At 34.1% G+C, this 21,103-nt stretch overlaps 1 protein-coding gene across 8 annotated transcripts in view; it reads right to left on the bottom strand.

Moving 5' to 3' along the window:
* The window catches only part of ADAMTS20 (ADAM metallopeptidase with thrombospondin type 1 motif 20), a 194,839-nt gene that overhangs the window by 104,337 nt on the left and 69,399 nt on the right, over positions 1 to 21,103 (bottom strand). For 7 of the 8 annotated variants that reach the window (XM_073788803.1, XM_073788804.1, XM_073788805.1 and 4 more), the window contains exons 7-10: positions 20,859 to 20,899; positions 5,094 to 5,199; positions 3,111 to 3,257; positions 1,114 to 1,255 (exon numbers count right to left, since the gene is read on the bottom strand). In XM_073788803.1, coding sequence (XP_073644904.1) covers positions 1,114 to 1,255; positions 3,111 to 3,257; positions 5,094 to 5,199; positions 20,859 to 20,899 — 436 coding nt within the window. Of the gene's footprint in view, positions 1 to 1,113; positions 1,256 to 3,110; positions 3,258 to 4,791; positions 4,937 to 5,093; positions 5,200 to 20,858; positions 20,900 to 21,103 lie in introns of those variants that run through there. The other variant, XM_073788807.1, reaches the window with a different exon arrangement.

The raw sequence follows: 21,103 nt of genomic DNA, 5'->3' as shown, positions 1-21,103 counted from the left end.
CAAAGCGTTCTGAAGTTTTCACAAGATACGAAAATTCACAGAGGCTCACAGGAGCTATACCCAAGATAATCCCTTTCTGTTTCTAAATTTAAATTCAAAGTTCATTCAGTACCTAAGTCAGGTAGGAAAGAAATGTATCTTTTATAACAAAAAATTAAGGTAAATCTTCCCCCCTCCAAAGTAGATGTTTAAAAGCTTATAAAATTTGTGATTATAAATTTAAGATTTTAGGAATATTATTCACTGTATGGAATATGCTTTGTATGTCCCTGTGCTCACTGTTAAGTAACTTTCATTCATTCATTTATTCATACATTCCTTCACACATTCATTTATTCATTCATTCAACATGCAGTAAGCACTTATTTTCTGGTGCCTATTATGTGGCAGACCCTGAACTGCACCCTGGGGATACTTAAATGAATAAATAAGGCTGGATTCCTGGTCCAATGATCCTCACAGTCGAGTAGTATAGTAAGCAATTTGGCAAAGTTTTATACAGGAATGAAGAAAATGGAATGAGTATTCTGCTTGGAAAAGAAAGGCATGGATTCACCAAAGTAGTGACGTTTATTCAAACTAAATCTTAAATTTAATTTACCCTCAAGATAAGGTAAAAACTTGGTTATAGATTCAGTAAAAATGTTAACTCAGCTATTTCGGTGGAAATTTAAAGCATCTAACCTGTGAAAAATCCTCAAAATAAATTATAGAGTAATGGTTTAATGAAAACTAAACAACAAGAGCCAAATTTCATTCCTTTGGATTCAAATCTGTATAAATTAAAATGTAGTCTCTGAGATTCCTGGAGCCTTTAATACAATTCATTATCAAAACACTTATATTTTCTTCTCCCACCCACAAAACAACATCATTTGAAAATAACTATTTGAATGCTTTTAATTTTCAGCAACCTCTCTGTGACTCTTGTTTTCTGACTGGGGATACTTTTTTAAACCTTTTCCTGACAAACACTAAGTTTTTCTAATCCTTAAAAATTTTTAATATATATTCAGTACACTGTCTGTCCAAGAGAATAAATGTACATTTCAAAATGTAGTCAAACTACTACTTTATGGTAGTTTTCAAACAAAAGGACATAATTTTTCTTACCAAATAGGGACACACTTGTGATCCAGGACCAAACATAAGTTCACATTGCTTGTTCACGTCATACACTGATCCAGGAAGTTGTGAAGACAGATCGTATATTCTTCCATTTGGTTTGTCAAGGAGGCATTCCCCATGACCAGTACTGTAACAATGACAGAAAACAAAGTACTGTGAATACATATGGATGCATTTCAGTATAAGATTCTTTATCACATTTTCTATAGCTCTGCACTTTCAAAGAAACTATCAATATTTTTTCATAATTTAAAAACCAACTCACATGAAAGTCAGTATGAAAACCTCAGTTTATAAAGGACAGTTTATGTGTTTGTTCTCATTTGATCCCCACAACTGCCTTAAAAGGTAAACATTTTTTAAAAAGAATAACAAATAAACAAAAATTCATCACAATATCATGTTTGAAACATACATTCCTGTTTTGATCACACTACACTTTTGGTCTGCTTTGCTATCCGATAGCAATGCCCTATATCTAATGTCCAAATTGTCGAAATGTAAAAAGTAAAGTTTTCAGATCATCTGAGAAAGTACATTGATAGCTCTAAGTGACAACAAAACAAAGGAATTTCCAAAAGTGTTATGTGGTCTCCATCTCAAAGAGTTTTTTTTAGGAAAAGAATATAAAGCAGAGTCAATAATGTCAGCTTTGGGAGTTTGCATTTGGGTCTCATCACTTCCCAGAATGCATGGTGTGAACAAGTTATTTAGTCTCCCTGAGCCTAAGTCTCCTCATCTGTAAATTGAGAGTGGTAGTGTTTACCTTGCAAATTGCTATTAAAGTATATGATATAATATCTTGAAGGAGTTAGAAAAGTGGTAAATAGTGGTGAAAATGTGTATGTGCTATTCCTAGTGTGTCACACGATAGATAGTCTGCAGAAAACTTTGTGAAAATGTTCAGCCATTCTAATTGGGTTAAAAGCAGCAATTTATTCAATGGAAATAATTAGAAGAAATATCTTGGGGGGGGGATTTTTTACAGCTAGAGGGCAAATTAAATTTTGTCCCAAAAATGAACATGTAATTTTTAAAATACCCTTTGGCTAGAATCATATTATCCCCTTCCAAAAATAAGCACACCCACTGGTATTTTTAATCAATACCTCAGTCAGCAATTGAACAAAGCTATATGCAATCATGTAGAGATCAGCAACTGTGTATTGTGCTTTCAAATCAAGTTCCCATACAAGGATAAATAATCACTGCTGATTATAATTAAGGGATATATTTATACACATATATTCCAAAACATGGTTTCATTTATTCCTGTAGTTCTCGTATAGATAGGTAACTAAAACTGCATAAATTGGTGATTAGAATATGTAGTAGAAAAAAATCAAACAGTATTTTGTTTATAAGAGCTTGGCCTTGCCTTTTGAACAAGTTTCAGTAAGTAGGATAGAAATACCATTTGGATAAGAAGTTGGGAAGCAGAGAAACCTGGTAGGAGTTGAAGAGGCAAGGCAAGAACAATCTGGATCTGCCTCCTGTCTTCAGAGCTGGGAAGAGCCTCCAAAGAACAGGTAAACCTAGAGATTCCATATCCCTTCAGAGAACTATTTGTAATATTCATAGTTTGACTTTAGCTATTCATTGCCCTTCAAGGGCACCTCAAACTTGAACTAAACTCCTCTTAAACTATTACCTAGTAGCTTCTGAAAAAATTCAAACACACACAAGGAAGCTTTGATTCCCATTAAGTCTCCCCCTAAAATAAGTTTTTCCCATAACAGAGAGCCCAAATAAAAAAAAACATGATAGCTAGATCTGAACTGCCCCCCCCGCACACCAAAAATATTAGTTAAGAATGAAATAAAATTATTTTGTTTTTAAACATCCATTTGTACAGTGAAAGTAAGCTTAAACAATAAAAAACTCAACAGAGATTGAACCACTCTAAAAGAACATACAAGTTTCAAATTTCACAATCTAATACATGTTCAATTATTTAACTAAAGTAACACAAAATCACTTACTCTAGGAATTCAGTGATGTATTTCTGACTACATTTTGACCAGGTCCAAGGACTTGTGTGGTAATTTAAAGTTGGAGCCATTACATGATACTGATGTTTAATTCCAGTTTCCTTACATTTAAAACTATCATCGTGTGGAACATTAAATCTAAAAATAAAAATAAACACTTAAAAAAGAATATTAAAATATGTATACAACATTAGAAACAGATCTCTTATATTTAAAGTATAATCTAAAATGCAGATAAATCTGATTACATCAGGATTTGTACTCTTGATCTCTCCATAAAGTATTGTAATGCTAGGGTGACCTTCATGTTTAGAAGCACATGATGTCTAAGAAACAGTAGATTATAACTTTGATCAGTAGCACAGTCTGTTGACTTGGTATTTGAATTTAAACAATTAAAATATTTGGATTCTGGCTCACTTCATCACAATATGGACTTAGCATTAACATAAAAATAACTGTAGTCTCCAACACACATACCCTAGGAGATGCGTGGGGAAAGATTAGGTGAAGGCTCTACCACACTAAATTCCAGACCATTGACTATCGCTACAGTATCAAAAAAAACCACAAAAAGCACTTCTTTAATTTCGTATCACTCTATATTTTCCATCTATTTCATATGAAAGAGCCTAAGTGCTCTTTCTGGTTTATAATCAATAAGTGATGATTTGATTGAACTGGAATAATAAAAATATTCCTAAAGGGCAACCAAATCTTCACAATAAGAGCAATGCTATTAAATGATTAGCTGGTCAGCAACAAATCCTACACATTCTTTTGAGGACCCCAGTAAAAACTCACATTTAGAAGAAACCACTTGATTCAGATCCTTGCCTGTCAAAATGTGTACATAAATCAGTATTGTAATTAAACTACTTACCTATATTCTAAAGACACCTAAAGAGTTTCTCAGGAAGAAAATAAATGTCTAAGATGGTACCCTCTGCAAGAACACTCTTCTCCTAGTTAGCACCAGTAGTAACCAGAAATCAGTGCTTTCCAGATGTTGCAACGCATGATGTACCTCAGGCAGGTTCCTGATCTGCCCCGACTTCAACAAACAATATAAAAATCTGAGTGTGCATCTTGTGGATGGTCATGAGATATAACCATGCTAAAGGGAACTGAAGAGGCACTAGTCTAATAAAAACAATCTCCACGTGAAATTATTCCAGCTGAATACTCTAATGACGTTAAGCCATGACCAGGAAAAGAAAATGTAGTCAAGAGAGGCAACTCTAGCCTCAATTCCTTATTAGCAGATAACCAAGAAATCAAAGGAGTACTGGGGGTACATTTGGGATCATTTTTCAGGGGATGAGTTTCAGAGGGGTTTCTGATTTTCTCTGGGAGCCCCAAGGGTATCATGGGAAATCACAGCCTCCACATTCTTAGAGCATAAAACCCCAGTAGAATTTTTAATAATGCAGGAACAGATAGGAGAATCTCAAATTAAAAAACAAAAAACAAACAAACAAGAAAACTATGGAAATGGGAGGAAATTTTTAAAAAAATCTTTTAGTAATTAAGAAATTCCCACAGGCCACATCTTCTGCTGGGGCTCTGAGCTATAAAAGCAGGAAATGAATTGGTACTACAAATATTTGGGGGAGTTCCCCAGAACCAGGGGCCCCTGCAGGCCCTCCCATAAGATGGTAGAGCACAGTACCTGGTCATGTATAGGATAACAAGGGATAGAGGCCAGAAGTGCTTGTCATGTAATCCAATACAGTAAATGAAATAAAAGAATTCCCAAGCTCTAGTTCTTTGCTTAGTCTGTTGATCTGTGCAGCCTGTCTGACCTAACATAGATCACAAAAGAGCCAGAGTTAGAATTTCAGGGGTGAAAATTATGCTACTAATACTTTATAAAGATATAAAGGTGCTAATTACTCAATTGAAGATGGAATTTTAGACATTTGTGCAATGGTATATAGAAGGCACGTTACTGAGGTGACAGAAGGTACTTACACATGCCCAAGCTCGTGGGCTATGGTAAAGGCAGCACTGAGTCCATTTTCTTCACTAATAGAGCAGCTCCGTAAAGGATCACACAGGGTACCTAATTCTGCTAAACCTGAAAAATTTCATGTTTGTATTTCAACAAAATGGGAAATACCAGAATCATAAAGAAAGCACTAAAGCATTTATCGTTGGCATTACTACTTAGAAATGAATGCAGTTGACTGTTAATATTGCATGAACGTTTTGAAAGGTAAAGAAAAAAGAACAGAATGTTTTGTCTGTAGTTGAAATCTTTTCAGCAAATTCTTGGATTCTTTCACTGAAGAAAATAATCCAAAATATGGGACAGGCAAACAGTTTTTTAAAAAACAGAAAAATAAATTTAAAAATTTATTACAGGAAGAATGAAGTTTTAGGCCACGTTAGTGTGCGTAATAGGAAAGGTAATAAATGTTTAAATTGGTAATAGCACTAATAAAGAAAATAGCACAGAACAATATAAATTATAAATTTTCTTTTATTTTTTAAAGTTTTGAAGCAGCATACAATTATTCAATTACCATATGATAATTAAATGAGTAAAAATATGTTAAATGCTTAGAATAGTGCCTGAATTTAATATGTGCTAAATAAAACATGATAATAATATAATCACTGGAAGCACTTGATTTTGTAACCACTTCAGCAATGGGAAATGTATCACATGTCAAGATCTAGTCACTCATTTAAATAACAATGTGCAACTCTGCAACTCGAATTGCTGCTGAAAGAAGAAGACACCATGAACTGGTTGGACACCAAAGACAGCAATAGTTACAACTGATATAGTCTTTTAGTCTAGAAAAAGAAATTCAAAATAGATGTTTATTATAATAATCCTACTCCATCATCAACCAAGGTAGCATTTCATTTTACTTTTCAACATAATACAATGGTTTTTGCTATTGCTAGCCTTCAATATTTGCCTGCAAATTTATCTGCTCTCCTACAATGATTCCTTTCATTAAAAAAGATTATCATATGTAAAATAACCAGTTTCTTACTGTAAAGTTTTACATTTAGAAATTTCTTAATATAAAATAAATACTTATATTAGCTACTGTGTTTTAGCTCCCTCTTCCTATGTATTCTTTTAGTCATAAATGTCAGAATAAACTGAACACATTTCTTTCATGAATATGCTGGCATTCCCTTGCCTTCATTAGTATTTTCAATTTGCCTAGTGGCTCAATTCCAGTGTATTCATTTTCAGGGCTGTGTATTTGGAACACAATATTGACTCCATTACCACCTAAACTTTATGTTACATGCTTAAAGATAGATATATTCTAAACTGAACATTTTAGTCACATGACATATCTGTAAAAATATGCATTGCATATGATTAGAGACCATGATCAAATATCTCCATAGGCAAGACCAACAAAAATCAAAGTGAATGTATAGCCTTATGGTACCAAGCAGCCGGCTGAGGGTTTGTGCCTAGATTCACTGATGTTGATCAAGGGTTCTCTAAAACTGGGCAGAGATAGAATAAAGCAGCACAGGCCCGAATCTGACACAGATTCCCCATGTTTGGAAGTGTAAGAAGCTACACAGAGTCACCAATCCATCATGTTAAAGAATAAAAACCATTTTTTAACATACTTTGTAAAACATGCTCAGAGACTAAGGCAACAGTACTTGCAAAAGGATAAATGAGCAGGAAACCTAGTAATTATTACCAACATCTTGTATTTGTCATTAAGAACTATCCTTAGGGTGTGTTCAATTGAGGAGGTAAGAATAAAGGAGCAGCAGCTACTCAGGGGAGGATCTTGGGGGGCAATGGGAGAAGTATAAGAAAGCAAATCCAACTCCAAGAAAATATTGAATTCTCTCCTATGCCATGTTCTGCAAGTTCCCAAATAGAGGCACTTTTTGGTCTCAGAACCCATTGCCTAAAATCCTGGCTGAGTCCCTGGGTGGAGAAAGACCCTGTAAAACATCCGTGTGGCTGACAGGGACTTGGTGCTCCAGCCTGGGGCCAGGGCTGAGCCCCTGATGTGGGAGAGCCGAGTTCAGGACATTGGACCACCAGAGACCTCCTGGCCCCATGTAATAACAATCAGTGAGAGCTGTCCCAGAGATCTCCGTCTCAATGCTAAGACCCAGCTCCACCCAACAGCCAGCAAGCTCCAGTGATGGAGGCCCCATGCCAATCAACTAGCAAGACAGGAACACAACCCCACCCATTAGCAAAGAGGTTGCCTAAAATCATACTAAGTTCACAGACACCCCAAAACATACCACCAGATGTGGGCCTGCCCACCAGAAAGAAAACATCCAGCCCCACCCACCAGAACACAGGCACCAGTCCTCTCCACCAAGCCTACACAAGCCACTGAACCAACCTCACCCACTGGGGGCAGATACAAAAAACAACAGAAACTACAAACCTGTAGCCTGGAAAAAGGAGACCCCAAACACAGTAGGTTAAACAAAATGAGAAGACAGAGAAATAAGCAGCAGATGAAGGAGCAAGGAAAAAACCCACTAGACCAAACAAATGAAGAGGAAATAAGCAGTCTACCTGAAAAAGAATTCAGAGTAATGATAGTAAAGATAATCCAAATACTTGGAAATAGAATGGAGAAAATACAAGAAACATTTAACAAGGACCTAGATGAACTAAAGAGCAAACAAACAATGATGAACAACACAATAAATGAAATTAAAAATTCTCTAGAAGGAATCAATAGCAGAATAACTGAGGCAGAAGAACGGATAAGTGACCTGGAAGATAAAATAGTGGAAATAACTACCACAGAGCAGAATAAAGAAAAAAGAATGAAAAGAATCGAGGACAGTCTCAGAGACCTCTGGGACAATAGTAAATGCACCAACATTCGAATTACAGGGGTCCCAGAAGAAGAAGAGAAAAAGAAAGGGTCTGAGAATATATTTGAAGAGCTTATAGTTGAAAACTTCCCTAACATGGGAAAGGAAATAGTCAATCAAGTCCTGGAAGCACAGGGAGTCCCATACAGGATAAATCCAAGGAGAAACATGCCAAGACACATATTAACCAAACTATCAAAAATTAAATACAAAGAAAAAATATTAAAAGCAGCAAGGGAAAAGCAACTAATAACATACAAGGGAATCCCCATAAGGTTAAGAGCTGATCTTTCAGCAGAAACTCTGCAAACCAGAAGGGAGTGGCAGGACATATTTAAAGTGATGAAAGGGAAAAACCTACAACCAAGATTACTCTACCCAGAAAGGATCTTATTCAGATTCGATGGAGAAATTAAAACCTTTAGAGACAAGCAAAAGTGAAGAGAATTCAGCACCATGAAATCAGCTTTACAACAAATGCTAAAGGAACTTCTCTAGGCAGGAAACACAAGAGAAGGAAAATATCTACAAAAACAAACCCAAAACATTTAAGAAAATGGTAATATGAAAGTACATATTAATAATTACCTTAAATGTAAATGGATTAAATGCTCCAAACAAAGACACAGACTGGCTGAATGGATACAAAAAAAAGACCCATATACATGCTGTCTACAAGAGACCCACTTCAGACCTAGGGACATATATAGACTGAAAGTGAGGGGATGGAAAAATATATTCCATGTAAATTGAAATCAAAAGATAGCTGGAGTAGCAATTCTTATATCAGACAAAGTAGACTTAAAAGTAAAGACTATAGCAAGAGACAAAGAAGGACACTACATAATGATAAAGGGATCAATCCAAGAGAAGACATAACAATTGTAAATATTTATGCACCCAACATAGGAGCACCTCAATACATAAGGCAAATGCTAACAGCCATAAAAGGGGAAATTGACAGTAACACAATAATAGTAGGGGACTTTAACATCCCACTTTCACCAAAGGACAGATCATCCAAAAGGAAAATAAATAAGGAAACACAAGCTTTAAATGACACATTAAACAAGATGGGCTTAACTGATATTTATAGGACATTCCATCCAAAAACAACAGAATACACTTTCTAGTCAAATGCTGATGGAACATTCTCCAGGATAGATCATATCTTGGGTCTAATAAACCCTTGATAAATTTAAGAAAACTGAAATCGTACGAACTACCTTTTCCAACCACAATGCTATGAGACTAGATATCAATTACAGGGAAAAAACTGTAAAAAATACAAACACATGGAGGCTAAATGATATGCTATTAAACAACCAACAGATCACTGAAGAAATCAAAGAGGAAATCAAAAAATACCTAGAAACAAATGACAATGAAAACACGATGACCCAAAACCTATAGGATGCAGCAAAAGCAGTTCTAAGAGGGAAGTTTATAGAAATACAATCCTACCTTAAGAAACAGGAAACTATGAGACACTGATGAAAGAAATTAAACATGATACAAACAGATGGAAAGATATACCATGTTCTTGGATTGGAAGAATCAACATTGTGAAAATGACTACAATACCCATAGCAATATACAGATTCCACGCAATCCCTATCAAACTACCAATGGCATTTTTCACAGGGCTAGAACAAAAAATTTCACAATTTGTATGGAAACACAAAAGACTGCGAATAGCCAAAGCAATCTTGAGACAGAAAAACAGAGCGGGAGGAATCTGGCTCCCTGACTTCAGACTATACTACAAAGCGACAGTAATCAAGACAGTATGGTACCAGCACAAAAACAGAAATATAGATCAATGGAACAGGACAGAAAGCCCAGAGAAAACCCACACACATATGGTCACCTTATCTTTGATAAAGGAGACAAGAATATACAGTGGAGAAAAGACAGCCTCTTCAATAAGTGGTGCTGGGAAAAATGGACAGCTACATGTAAAAGAATGAAATTAGAACACTCCCTAATGCCATATACAAAAATAAACTCAAAATGGATTAAAGACCTAAATGTAAGGCCAGACACCATCAAACTCTTAGAGGAAACATAGGCAGAATAATCTATGACACAAATCATAGCAAGATCCTTTTTGACCCACCTCCTAGAGAAATGGAAATAAAAACAAAAATAAACAAATGGGACCTAATGAAACTTAAAAGTTTTGCATAGCAAAGGAAACCATAAAAAAGACCAAAAGACAAATCTCAGAATGGGAGAAAATATTTGGAAATGAAGCAACTGACAAAGGAGTAATCTCTAAAATATACAAGCAGCTCATGCAGCTCAAAATCAAAAAAGCTAACAGCCCAATCCAATATGGGCAGAAGACCTAAATATATGTTTCTCCAGAGAAGATATACAGATTGCCAACAAACACATGAAAAGATGCTCCACATCACTAATCATTAGGGAAATGCAAATCAAAACTACAATGAGGTATCACCTCACTCCGGTCAGAATGGCCATTATCAAAATCTCTACAAACAATAAATACTGGAGAGGGTGTAGAGAAAAGGCAACCCTCTTGTACTGTTGGTGGGAATGTAAATTGATACAGCCACTAATGGAGGTTCCTTACAAAACTAAAAATAGAATTACCATATGACCCACCAATCCCACTACTGGGCATATACCCTGAGGAGACCATAATTCAAAAAGAGACATGTATCCCAAAGTTCACTGCAGCAGTATCTACAATAGCCAGGACATGGAAGCAACCTGAGTGTCCATCAACAGATGAATTGATAAAGAAGATGTGGCACATATACACAATAGAATATTACTCAGCCATAAAAGAAATGAAATGGATGGCCACAGAGTCTGTCATACAGAGTGAAGTAAATCAGAAAGAGAAAAACAAATACCATATGCTAACACATATATATGGAATCTAAAAAAAAAAAATGGTTCTGATGTACCTAGAGGCAGGACAGGAATAAAGATGCAGACAGACATAGAGAATGGACTTGAGGACACAGGGAGGGGGAAGGGTAAGCTGGGATGAAGTGAGAGAGTAGTATTGACATATATACACTACTAAATGTAAAATAGATAGCTAGTGGGAAGCAGCTGCATTGCACAGGGAGATCAGCTCGATGTTTTGTGACCACCTGGTGGGGTGGGATAGGGAGGGTGGGAGGGAGATGGGAGGGGAAATGAGGGAGGGAGGGGAAATGAGGATATATGTATACATATAGCTGATTCACTTTGTTATACAGCAGAAAGTAACACAACATTGTGAAGAAATTATATTACAATAAAGATGTTAAAAAAAACTATTCTTAGCTTGTTATTTTTTTCCACATATTTTAGATGGGAAAAAAATACTAAATCTTGTATTAATACACACTATGTAGCCTTGGGCAAATTATCCTCATTTATAAAATTGAAATTATAGGTCTTACTTCATAGGTTTGTTGTGAAGACTAAATAAGTCCAATCATGTTAACCTTAATATAGTGTATGATACATAGTAGGCACTCAAATATATCAGCTATCATTATCATCACCATTACTCTTGACTTAAAGGATAATAGGAATACTTTTATTTTCACATTCTATGTTTCTAGATATCACTATGATTTATGTGCACAGGAGTGGCTGAAAACTGCAAAAAAAAGAATGGGGACCACACCACCCACTTCTACATGAATAGCCCAGAATGTCTAACATTAAATCATTAAAAAATAGTAAGATATGGCTGACATATTCATACTTAACTTTTAGTATAAAGATGTGACAACTAGGCATAGATAATATAAGAAATATAACGTATTCAATGGATTCTTCTTAGATGATTGACTCATAAAATATGTCTACAAAGTCAGAGAATAGTTTGCAAGGAGAAGAGAATGGGGTCTGTTGTAAAAATTAGAGTAGCAGGTGTCTGTTTCCACATTTGTGGAAGATTAGAGTTTCTAGACAGTCCTCCTACCACAAAGAAACAAGTCCAGTATTAAAAAGTACTTTTTTAATGAATACTGACCTCACAGTGTACAAGAACTATCAAATCCCCACACCTCCAAAACCTAACATATATTCTCTCCCTGCCCATCTCATACCTATGCACGCATGCATACATACATATAAACATTTATACCATGGGCTAAATTCTAATTGGTAAGCAATGAATAGTAGGGATAGGAATTACTCTGAGGGATAATACTGATAAAAGCAATATGATCCAGAGCTTGCTATAGGAAGTTTCAAGGTACAGGATCTGGTTCTGAATTCTCTGCCTTAAGTCAGGGACCTTGGTTAGTAACACCCTTTGGATTACAGCAAAAACAACTGAAAACGCTCTCTAGAGGAAAGCACACACTTTTTAAGTGGTCCACCACTAACCTTATGGATTAATATTAAGTAAATATGAGCTTATGATCAGAGATCACCAAACATACAAAACAACAAGTCAGCATAAGAGAAAGTTAGCAGAAATCACATATTTGGTTATCAAATGTTTAGGATATGGGAATTGTCAAAGATGGTATATAAAATTACTCCAAATAAATGTGTCAGTAAACATGAAAGGCAATTACAAATATAAGCAAATATAAAAAGAATGTAAACAAAATGAACACACAGATTTTGAATAAGAACTAACTAGGATATTTTAAATTGAAAAACTTATGTTGAACTGGAAAATTCAGAGGACAGGTGAAATATCAGATTAGATGCAGCCAAGAGAAAAATAATAAAATGCATGTTAGAGATGTTTGAATAAAGCATGAAGACAAAAAGAAATAAAAGCATGGAAAATAATTATAATAAATGTACATGGACTAACGTTGGTAGTTAAACAGACATTATTATGGATGTTATTTTTTAAATCCAATTATATGTTGTTTCCAATAAAAACACCTGAAGTAACAGGACATTGGAAAATTGAAGGAAAAGATATCTAGCAAATACTAAACAAGAAAAAGTTGGGTGCATAAATATTTACAATTGTTATATCTTCTTCTTGGATTGATCCCTTGATCATTATGTAGTGTCCTTCTTTGTCTCTTGTACTAGACTTTATTTTAAAGTCTATTTTGTCTGATATGAGAATTGCTACTCCAGCTTTCTTTTGATTTCCATTTGCATGGAATATCTTTTTCCATCCCCTCACTTTCAGTCTGTATGTGTCCCTAAGTATGAAGTGGGTCTCTTGTAGACAGCATATATATGGGTCTTGTTTTTATATCCATTCAGCCAGTCTATGCCTTTTGGTTGAAGCATTTAATCCATTTACATTTAAGGTAATTATTGATATGTATGTTCCTATTCCCATATTCTTAATTGTTTTGGGTTTGTTATTGTAGGCCTTTTCCTTCTCTTGTGTTTCTTGCCTAGAGAAGTTCCTTTAGCATTTGTTGTAAAGCTGGTTTGGTGGTGCTGAACTCTCTCAGCTTTTGCTTGTCTGTAAAGGTTTTAATTTCTCCATCAAATCAGGAGCACCTCAATACATAAGGCAAATACTAACAGCCATAAGAGGGAAAATCGACAGTAACACATTCATAGTAGGGGACTTTAACACTCCACTTTCACCAATGGACAGATCATCCAAAATGAAAATCAATAAGGAAACACAAGCTTTAAATGATACATTAAACAAGATGGAGTTAATTGATATTTATAGGACATTCCATCCAAAAACAACAGAAGAAACATTTTTCTCAAGTGCTCATGGAACATTCTCCAGGATAGATCACATCTTGGGTCACAAACCAAGCCTTGCTAAATTTAAGAAAACTGAAATTGTATCAAGTATCTTTTCTGACCACGCTATGAGACTAGATAGCAATTACAGGAAAAGATCTGTAAAAAATACAAACACATCGAGGCAAAACAATACACTACTTAATAACGAAGTGATCACTGAAGAAATCAAAGAGGAAATTAAAAAATACCTAGAAACAAATGACAATGGAGACACGACGACCAAAACCTATGGGATGCAGCAAACGCAGTTCTAAGAGGGAAGTTTATAGCAATACAACCCTACCTTAAGAAACAGGAAACATCTCGAAAAAACAATCTAAACTTCCACCTAAAGCAATTAGAGAAAGAAGAACAAGAAAACCCCAAAGTTAGCAGAAGGAAAGAAATCATAAATATCAGAACAGAAATAAATGAAAAAGAAATGAAGGAAACAATAGCAAAGATCAATAAAACTAAAAGCTGGTTCTTTGAGAAGATAAACAAAATTGATAAACATTAGCCAGACTCATCAAGAAAAAAAGGGAGAAGACTCAAATCAGTAGAATTAGAAATGAAAAAGGAGAAGTAAAACTGACATTGCAGAAATACAAAAGATCATGAGAGATCACTGCAAGCAACTCTATGTCAATAACATGGACAACCTGGAAGAAAGGGACAAATTCTTAGAAAAGCACAACCTTCTGAGACTGAATCAGGAAGAAATATAAAATATGAACAGGCCAATCACAAGCACTGAAATTGAAATTGTGATTAAAAATATTCCAACAAACAAAAGCCCAGGACCAGATGACTTCACAGGTGAATTCTATCAAACATTTAGAGAAGAGCTAACACCTATCCTTCTCAAACTCTTCCAAAACATAGCAGAGGGAGGAACACTCCCAAACTCATTCTATGAGGCCACCATCACTCTGATACCAAAACCAGACAAGGATGTCACAAAGAAAGAAAATTACAGGCCAATATCACTGATGAACATAGACGCAAAAATCCTCAACAAAATACTAGCAAACAGAATCCAACAGCACATTAAAAGGATCATACACCATGATCAAGTGGGGTTTATTCCAGGAATGCAAGGATTCTTCAATATACACAAATCAATCACTGTGATACACCATATTAAGTAATTGAAGGAGAAAAACCATATGATCATCTCAATAGACGCAGAAAAAGCTTTTGACAAAATTCAACACCCATTTATCATAAAAACCCTGCAGAAAATAGGTATAGAGGGAACTTCCCTCAACATAATAAAGGCCATAAATGACAAACCCACAGCCAACATCATCCTCAATGGTGAAAAACTGAAAGCATTTCCACTAAGATAGGAACAAGACAAGGTTGCCCACTCTCACCACTCTTATTCAACATAGTTTTGGAAGTTTTAGCCACAGCAATCAGAGAAGAAAAGGAAATAAAAGGAATCCAAATTGGAAAAGAAGAAGTAAAGCTGTCACTGTTTGCAGATGACATGATACTATACATAGAGAATCCTAAAGATGCTACCAGAAAACTACTAGAGCTAATCAATGAATTTGGTAAAGTAGCAGGATACAAAATTAATGCACAGAAATCTCTTGCATTCCTATACACTAATGATGAGAAATCTGAAAGTGAAATTAAGAAAACACTCCCATTTACCACTGCAACAAAAAGAATAAAATATCTAGGAATAAACCTACCTAAGTAGACAAAAGACCTGTATGCAGAAAATTATAAGACACTGATGAAAGAAATTAAAGATGATACAAATAGATGGAGAGATATATCATGTTCTTGGATTGGAAGAATCAATATTGTGAAAATGACTATACTACCGAAAGCAATCTACAGATTCAGTGCAATCCCTATCAAATTACCAATGGCAATTTTTATAGAACTAGAACAAAAAATCTTAAAATTTGTATGGAGACACAAAAGACCCCGAATAGCCAAAGCAGTGTTGAGGGAAAAAAACAGAGTTGGCGGAATCAGACTACCTGACTTCAGACTATACTACAAAGCTATAGTAATCAAGACAATATGGTACTGGCACAAAAACAGAAAGATAGATCAATGGAATTGGACAGAAAGCCCAGAGATAAACCCACGCACATATGGTCACCTTATCTTTGATAAAGGAGGCAGGAATATACAGTGGAGAAAGGACAGCCTCTTCAATAAGTGGTGCTGGGAAAACTGGACAGGTACATGTAGAAGTATGAGATTAGAACACTCCCTAACACCATACACAAAAATAAGCTCAAAATGGATTAAAGACCTAAATGTAAGGCCAGAAACTGTCAAACTCTTAGAGGAAAACATAGGCAGAACACTCTATGACATAAATCACAGCAAGATCCGTTTTGACCCACCTCCTAGAAAAATGGCAATAAAAATAAACAAATGGGACCTAACGAAACTTCAAAGCTTTTGCACAGCAAAGGAAACCATAAAGAAGACCAAAAGACAACCCTCAGAATGGGAGAAAATATTTGCAAATGAAACAACTGACACAAAGGATTAATCTCCAAAACATACAAGCAGCTCATGCAGCTCAATAACAAAAAAAAACAACCCAATCCAAAAATGGGCAGAAGACCTAAATAGACATTTCTCCAGAGAAGATATACAGATTGCCAACAAACACATGAAAGAATGCTCAACATCATTAATCATTAGAGAAATGCAAATCAAAACTACAATGAGATATCATCTCACACCGGTCAGAATGGCCATCATCAAAAAATCTAGAAACAATAATTGCTGGAGAGGGTGTGCACTGTTGGTGGGAATGTGAATTGGTACAGCCACTATGGAGAACAGTATGCAGGTTCCTTAAAAAACTACAAATAGAACTACCATATGACCCAGCAATCCCACTACTGGGCATATACCCTGAGAAAAGCATAATTCAAAAAGAGTCATGTACCAAAATGTTCATTGCAGCTCTATTTACAATAGCCAGGAGATGGAAGCGACCTAAGTGTCCATCATTGGATGTATGGATAAAGAAGATGTGGCACATATATACAAAGGAATATTACTCAGCCATAAAAGAAATGAAATTAAGTTATTTGTAGTGAGGTGGATCGAGCTAGAGTCTGTCATACAGAGTGAAGTAAGTCAGAAAGAGAAGAGAAAGACAAATACCGTATGCTAACACATATATATGGAATCTAAGAAAAAAAAATGTCATGAAGAACCTAGGGGTAAGACGGGAATAAAGACACAGTCCTACTAGAGAATGGACTTGAGGATATGGGGAGGGGGAAGGGTAAGCTGTGACAAAGTGAGAGAGTGGCATGGACATATATACATTACCAAACGTAAAATAGATAGCTAGTGGGAAGCAGCCGCATAGCACAGGGAGATCAGCTCAGTGCTATGTGACCACCTAGAGTGGTGGGATAGGGAGGGTGGGAGGAAGATGTAAGAGGGAGGACATATGGGAACATATGTATATGTATAACTGATTCACTTTGTTATAAAGCAGAAACTAACACACCATTGTAAAGCAATAATACTCCAATAAAGATGTGAAAAAAAAAAAAAAGACTTCAGAGACCTAAAAAAAAAGAAAAAGTTTGGCTACTATAGTATTGCCAGACACAGCACTTTAAACATAAAGCTATACTGACTTTATTTTCTTTCAAAAGCATTATTAGAGATAAAAAAAAGTCACTGCACAATTGTAAAAGGTTCAATTCAAACTTACATATGCCTAATAAGTTAGCCTGAAAATAGATGAAACAAAAAATTTGAATACTGTAATTGTAAAAATTATAATGTAAAATTGAAAAGGGATAGAGTAACAGAGATACATTCATGTTTCAAGTAAGTGACCTAGTAAGCAAAAAATTAGTAAATATACAGTTGATTTGAATAAGATAATCGGCAAGTTTGATTTAACAGGCATATAGAAACCTGTATACCATAGTTAAAGAATGTACATTCTGTTTAAACATACCTGAAACATTTTTTTTAACTGACCACATAATAGACCATACAGGTAATACCAAAAGATTTCAAAGAATGGGTATCGTATAGATCATGTTCTCCAACTACAGTGAAATTAAATTAGAATTTAATAAACAAAAAACAGTAAGTTTGAATATATTCATAAAATTTTAAATGCATTTCTAAATTATAAGTCAAAAAAGAAATCATGATGAATTTATACATACTTAGAATTTAGAATTTTAAATGATATGATAAATACCTATCAAAATTTGTGAGACACAATAAAATGATACCTTGAAGTAAGTCAATAGTCTTAAACAATAAAATTAGAAAAGAAAAAATCCTGGATGTTATTGAGCTAACAGGCAGTTTACATTATAAATAGAACAGCATGAGTAAATTGGAAAGAAAAGGAGAGAGAGAGCAGAAATTAATGAAATAAAAATGAGATTGAAAGCAAAGAGTTGATCCTTTAAAAAGACAAATGCAATAGACAATATTCCAGTGAAATTGGGCCATTATAAAGAAGTGTAAATAGATAATATCAGAAATAAAACAAGGCAGAAGTATAGCTATTGACAGAACTTAAAAGAAAGTGCTATGAGAATAATTTAAGCTAATTAATTTTACTACTACTAAAAGAAATGGTCAGATATCTAGAAAAACATACTTTTTAAAATACCTTCAAAAAGATTTTTTTAAAAGTCTGATTACCGTTGGAAAAATCAAATAGTTAAATATCTTTCCACAAGGAAAGATGAAACCCAGATGGTTTTCTAGGTGGGATCTCCCATGCTTTCAAGATATAGATCATTCCAACATTATATAAAATCTTCCAGAGAATGGGAAAAGAAATAATACACTTCCAACAAATTCTGTATGGTGAATAAAACCTTGGTATCAAAATTAGACAAATATAATCAAAGGAAGATCATTTCACTCCTGAAAATATATGCATGGAATGGAATCTAGTAGTGTGTTTAAAAAAAAAAGGAAAAACCTTGATCAAGTTTGGTTTAGTGTTACAAAACTCATAAAAGGAATTCACAGGATTAAATTAATTGTATGATTTCAATATCTGCAAAATTTTTTAATAAAAAAGCATACATTTTTTAAGTCTCAGAAAACTATGATGATAAGTTTATCTGCCAAGAACCTATGTCAAATATTATTCCTTTCAAAATCCAGGATAAAAGGCTACCATCATCATTTCTATTCAACATTCGACAAGGTTTTTGTCTTGCTTTAAGACAAAAGAAAGAAAAAGAGAAAAACGAGAGAAAGTTATAAGGATTGAAGAAGAGGGGGAATAATAGCCATAATTCACAAGTGATATAAATATCCACAGGTAAATTATAAGGATTAGTTAGAGTAATGAATCAGGTGGCTAGATTTAAAATCAATAATCCAAATAATCTAATGCATTTCTCTCAATCAACATCATAGACCATACACTAATAAAAGAGGTAAATGAAAGTTGTGCATGACCAGCTTTGAAAGAAAATATTATATACTACTGAAAGAAATTTTTAAAAGACCTTCATAAATAGACAGATAATTGTTTTATAATTACTTGACATGCTTGTCTAAAATTTTTATGGAAGAGTAAAGGTCCAAGAATAGCCAAAATACTCTTGAAGAAAATTAGATGGAGTTATATATCCTATGAATTATGATGATTTATTATATAGCTATAAAATTTGAACTAATGTGAAATTGGCACATGGACTAAATAAAAAGTATTGATTAATGAAACAGCGGGATGATTTGCACATACCAGTGCAAACAGAAACTTTATATACGGCATTGCAGATTCTAATGAAAGGAGGTAAACTAGTCAATGCGTGATCTGAGGAAACTGGACATTCACAGAGAAAAGGAACTTACAAAACTAGATCCCTATGTGATACCACATCAAAAAAATTATGCCAAATGGTTTAGAGATTTAAATGTGAAAAGACAAATTTTTAAATATTTACAAGGAAACAGGATAATACACTCAGACTTTTGAGCTACAGAAGGCTCAGAAGGCTATAATTTCTTTAATAAGATACAAAATTGCTAAACCTAAAGTTATAAATTCAGCTACAGCATACATTTTCACACACACAAAACAATTAACACTAAGGAACAAATTATTAACAGATATTTACAATACATATAAACCAAAAAGGGTTTGGTATCAAGAAGTTATAAAGAACATTAAAAGGCAGTAAGAAAATGAAAAATACCACAGCAGAAAAATAAGGCAATGTTTTCTTCATTTCTTTCATTCCTCTCCAAAAAGGAAATATAAATGACCAGTAAATGTATAAAAAGACGTCCAAACTCATTAGTGACCAGGGAACTGAAAATTATTGCTATAATGAAATATATTAAATTTAGATTGGCAAAAATGAGAAATTTGAAGATCCTGGTATTAATAGTGACATAATCAAAACGAATGCTTATACACTATTGATTAAAAGTATAAATTGGTACCACTTTAGAAAATAATTTGGTATTTCTTATAAAGTTAAACATAAGCACATTTAGTGGCATGCAATTCTAACCATAGGAATATACCTTAGCTCTTATGATAAAGTTCATAATAGAAAACAGCTGGAATCAGCCCAAATATTCACTGACAGGATATAGATATGTGAACTGTGGATGAAATATTGTACAGCAGTGAAAATGCACGAACTAAAGCTCAAAAATAAGCATAATCAAGCAATTTCTTTTAGGAATATATACATATACAATAAAACTATTTTTCAAAAGATGGAAGGAACTGCCACATACAAAATTCATGCTATTGGTTACCTCTTGGGTAAGTGCAAGGGAGAGAATAAGGACTTAGCACAGGCCATAGAACAGTACCGATAAATTTCTAATTCTTAAATCTGGTGGTGGATTCATGACTACTCTTTTTTTTTTTTTTGCTTTAAATTTGCATATAAGTTTTTATGTACTATTTTGTATGGATCAAATATTACACAATAAAACACTTTAAAATGCCAAGCTCTGCATAGCACTTGATATTTAGAAATTAATTGGTACATAAATATTAGCTCTTATTATTCTTTAAAACTTAGAGCAGAATCAAATAATAGTGACACTAACCATTATTAATAATCAAAATGATTGTGTAAATTAAAAGGAAGATAATCGAAACATCATTTTAAATAATTCAGTAAACAATTATACAAGCTATATTTTATTTACCAAATAACTTACCTAATGTGTCACATTTCTCTCTAGCTCCACAAATGTCTTCCCTTAAAACAAAAGATTTTGAAGCATTTTCAGAAAATATTTTTGCAACATGTCAAAACAAAGATAAAGAAGCTTTAACTATGACATGACTATTACCCTAAACCTAGAGTAATACACCATTTTTGCATATCAATAAGCAATAGGTGCTATATAAAAGTGATTGCTGTGAACAGCTGAAGTTTAACCAAGTTCAATGAAAAGCTTTC

The sequence above is a fragment of the Tursiops truncatus genome, chromosome 11 (genome assembly GCF_011762595.2).
Source record: "Tursiops truncatus isolate mTurTru1 chromosome 11, mTurTru1.mat.Y, whole genome shotgun sequence".
Lineage (NCBI taxonomy): Eukaryota > Metazoa > Chordata > Mammalia > Artiodactyla > Delphinidae > Tursiops > Tursiops truncatus.
Note: the sequence above shows the minus strand (reverse complement) of the source record. Positions and strands in the feature narration are given on the sequence as shown.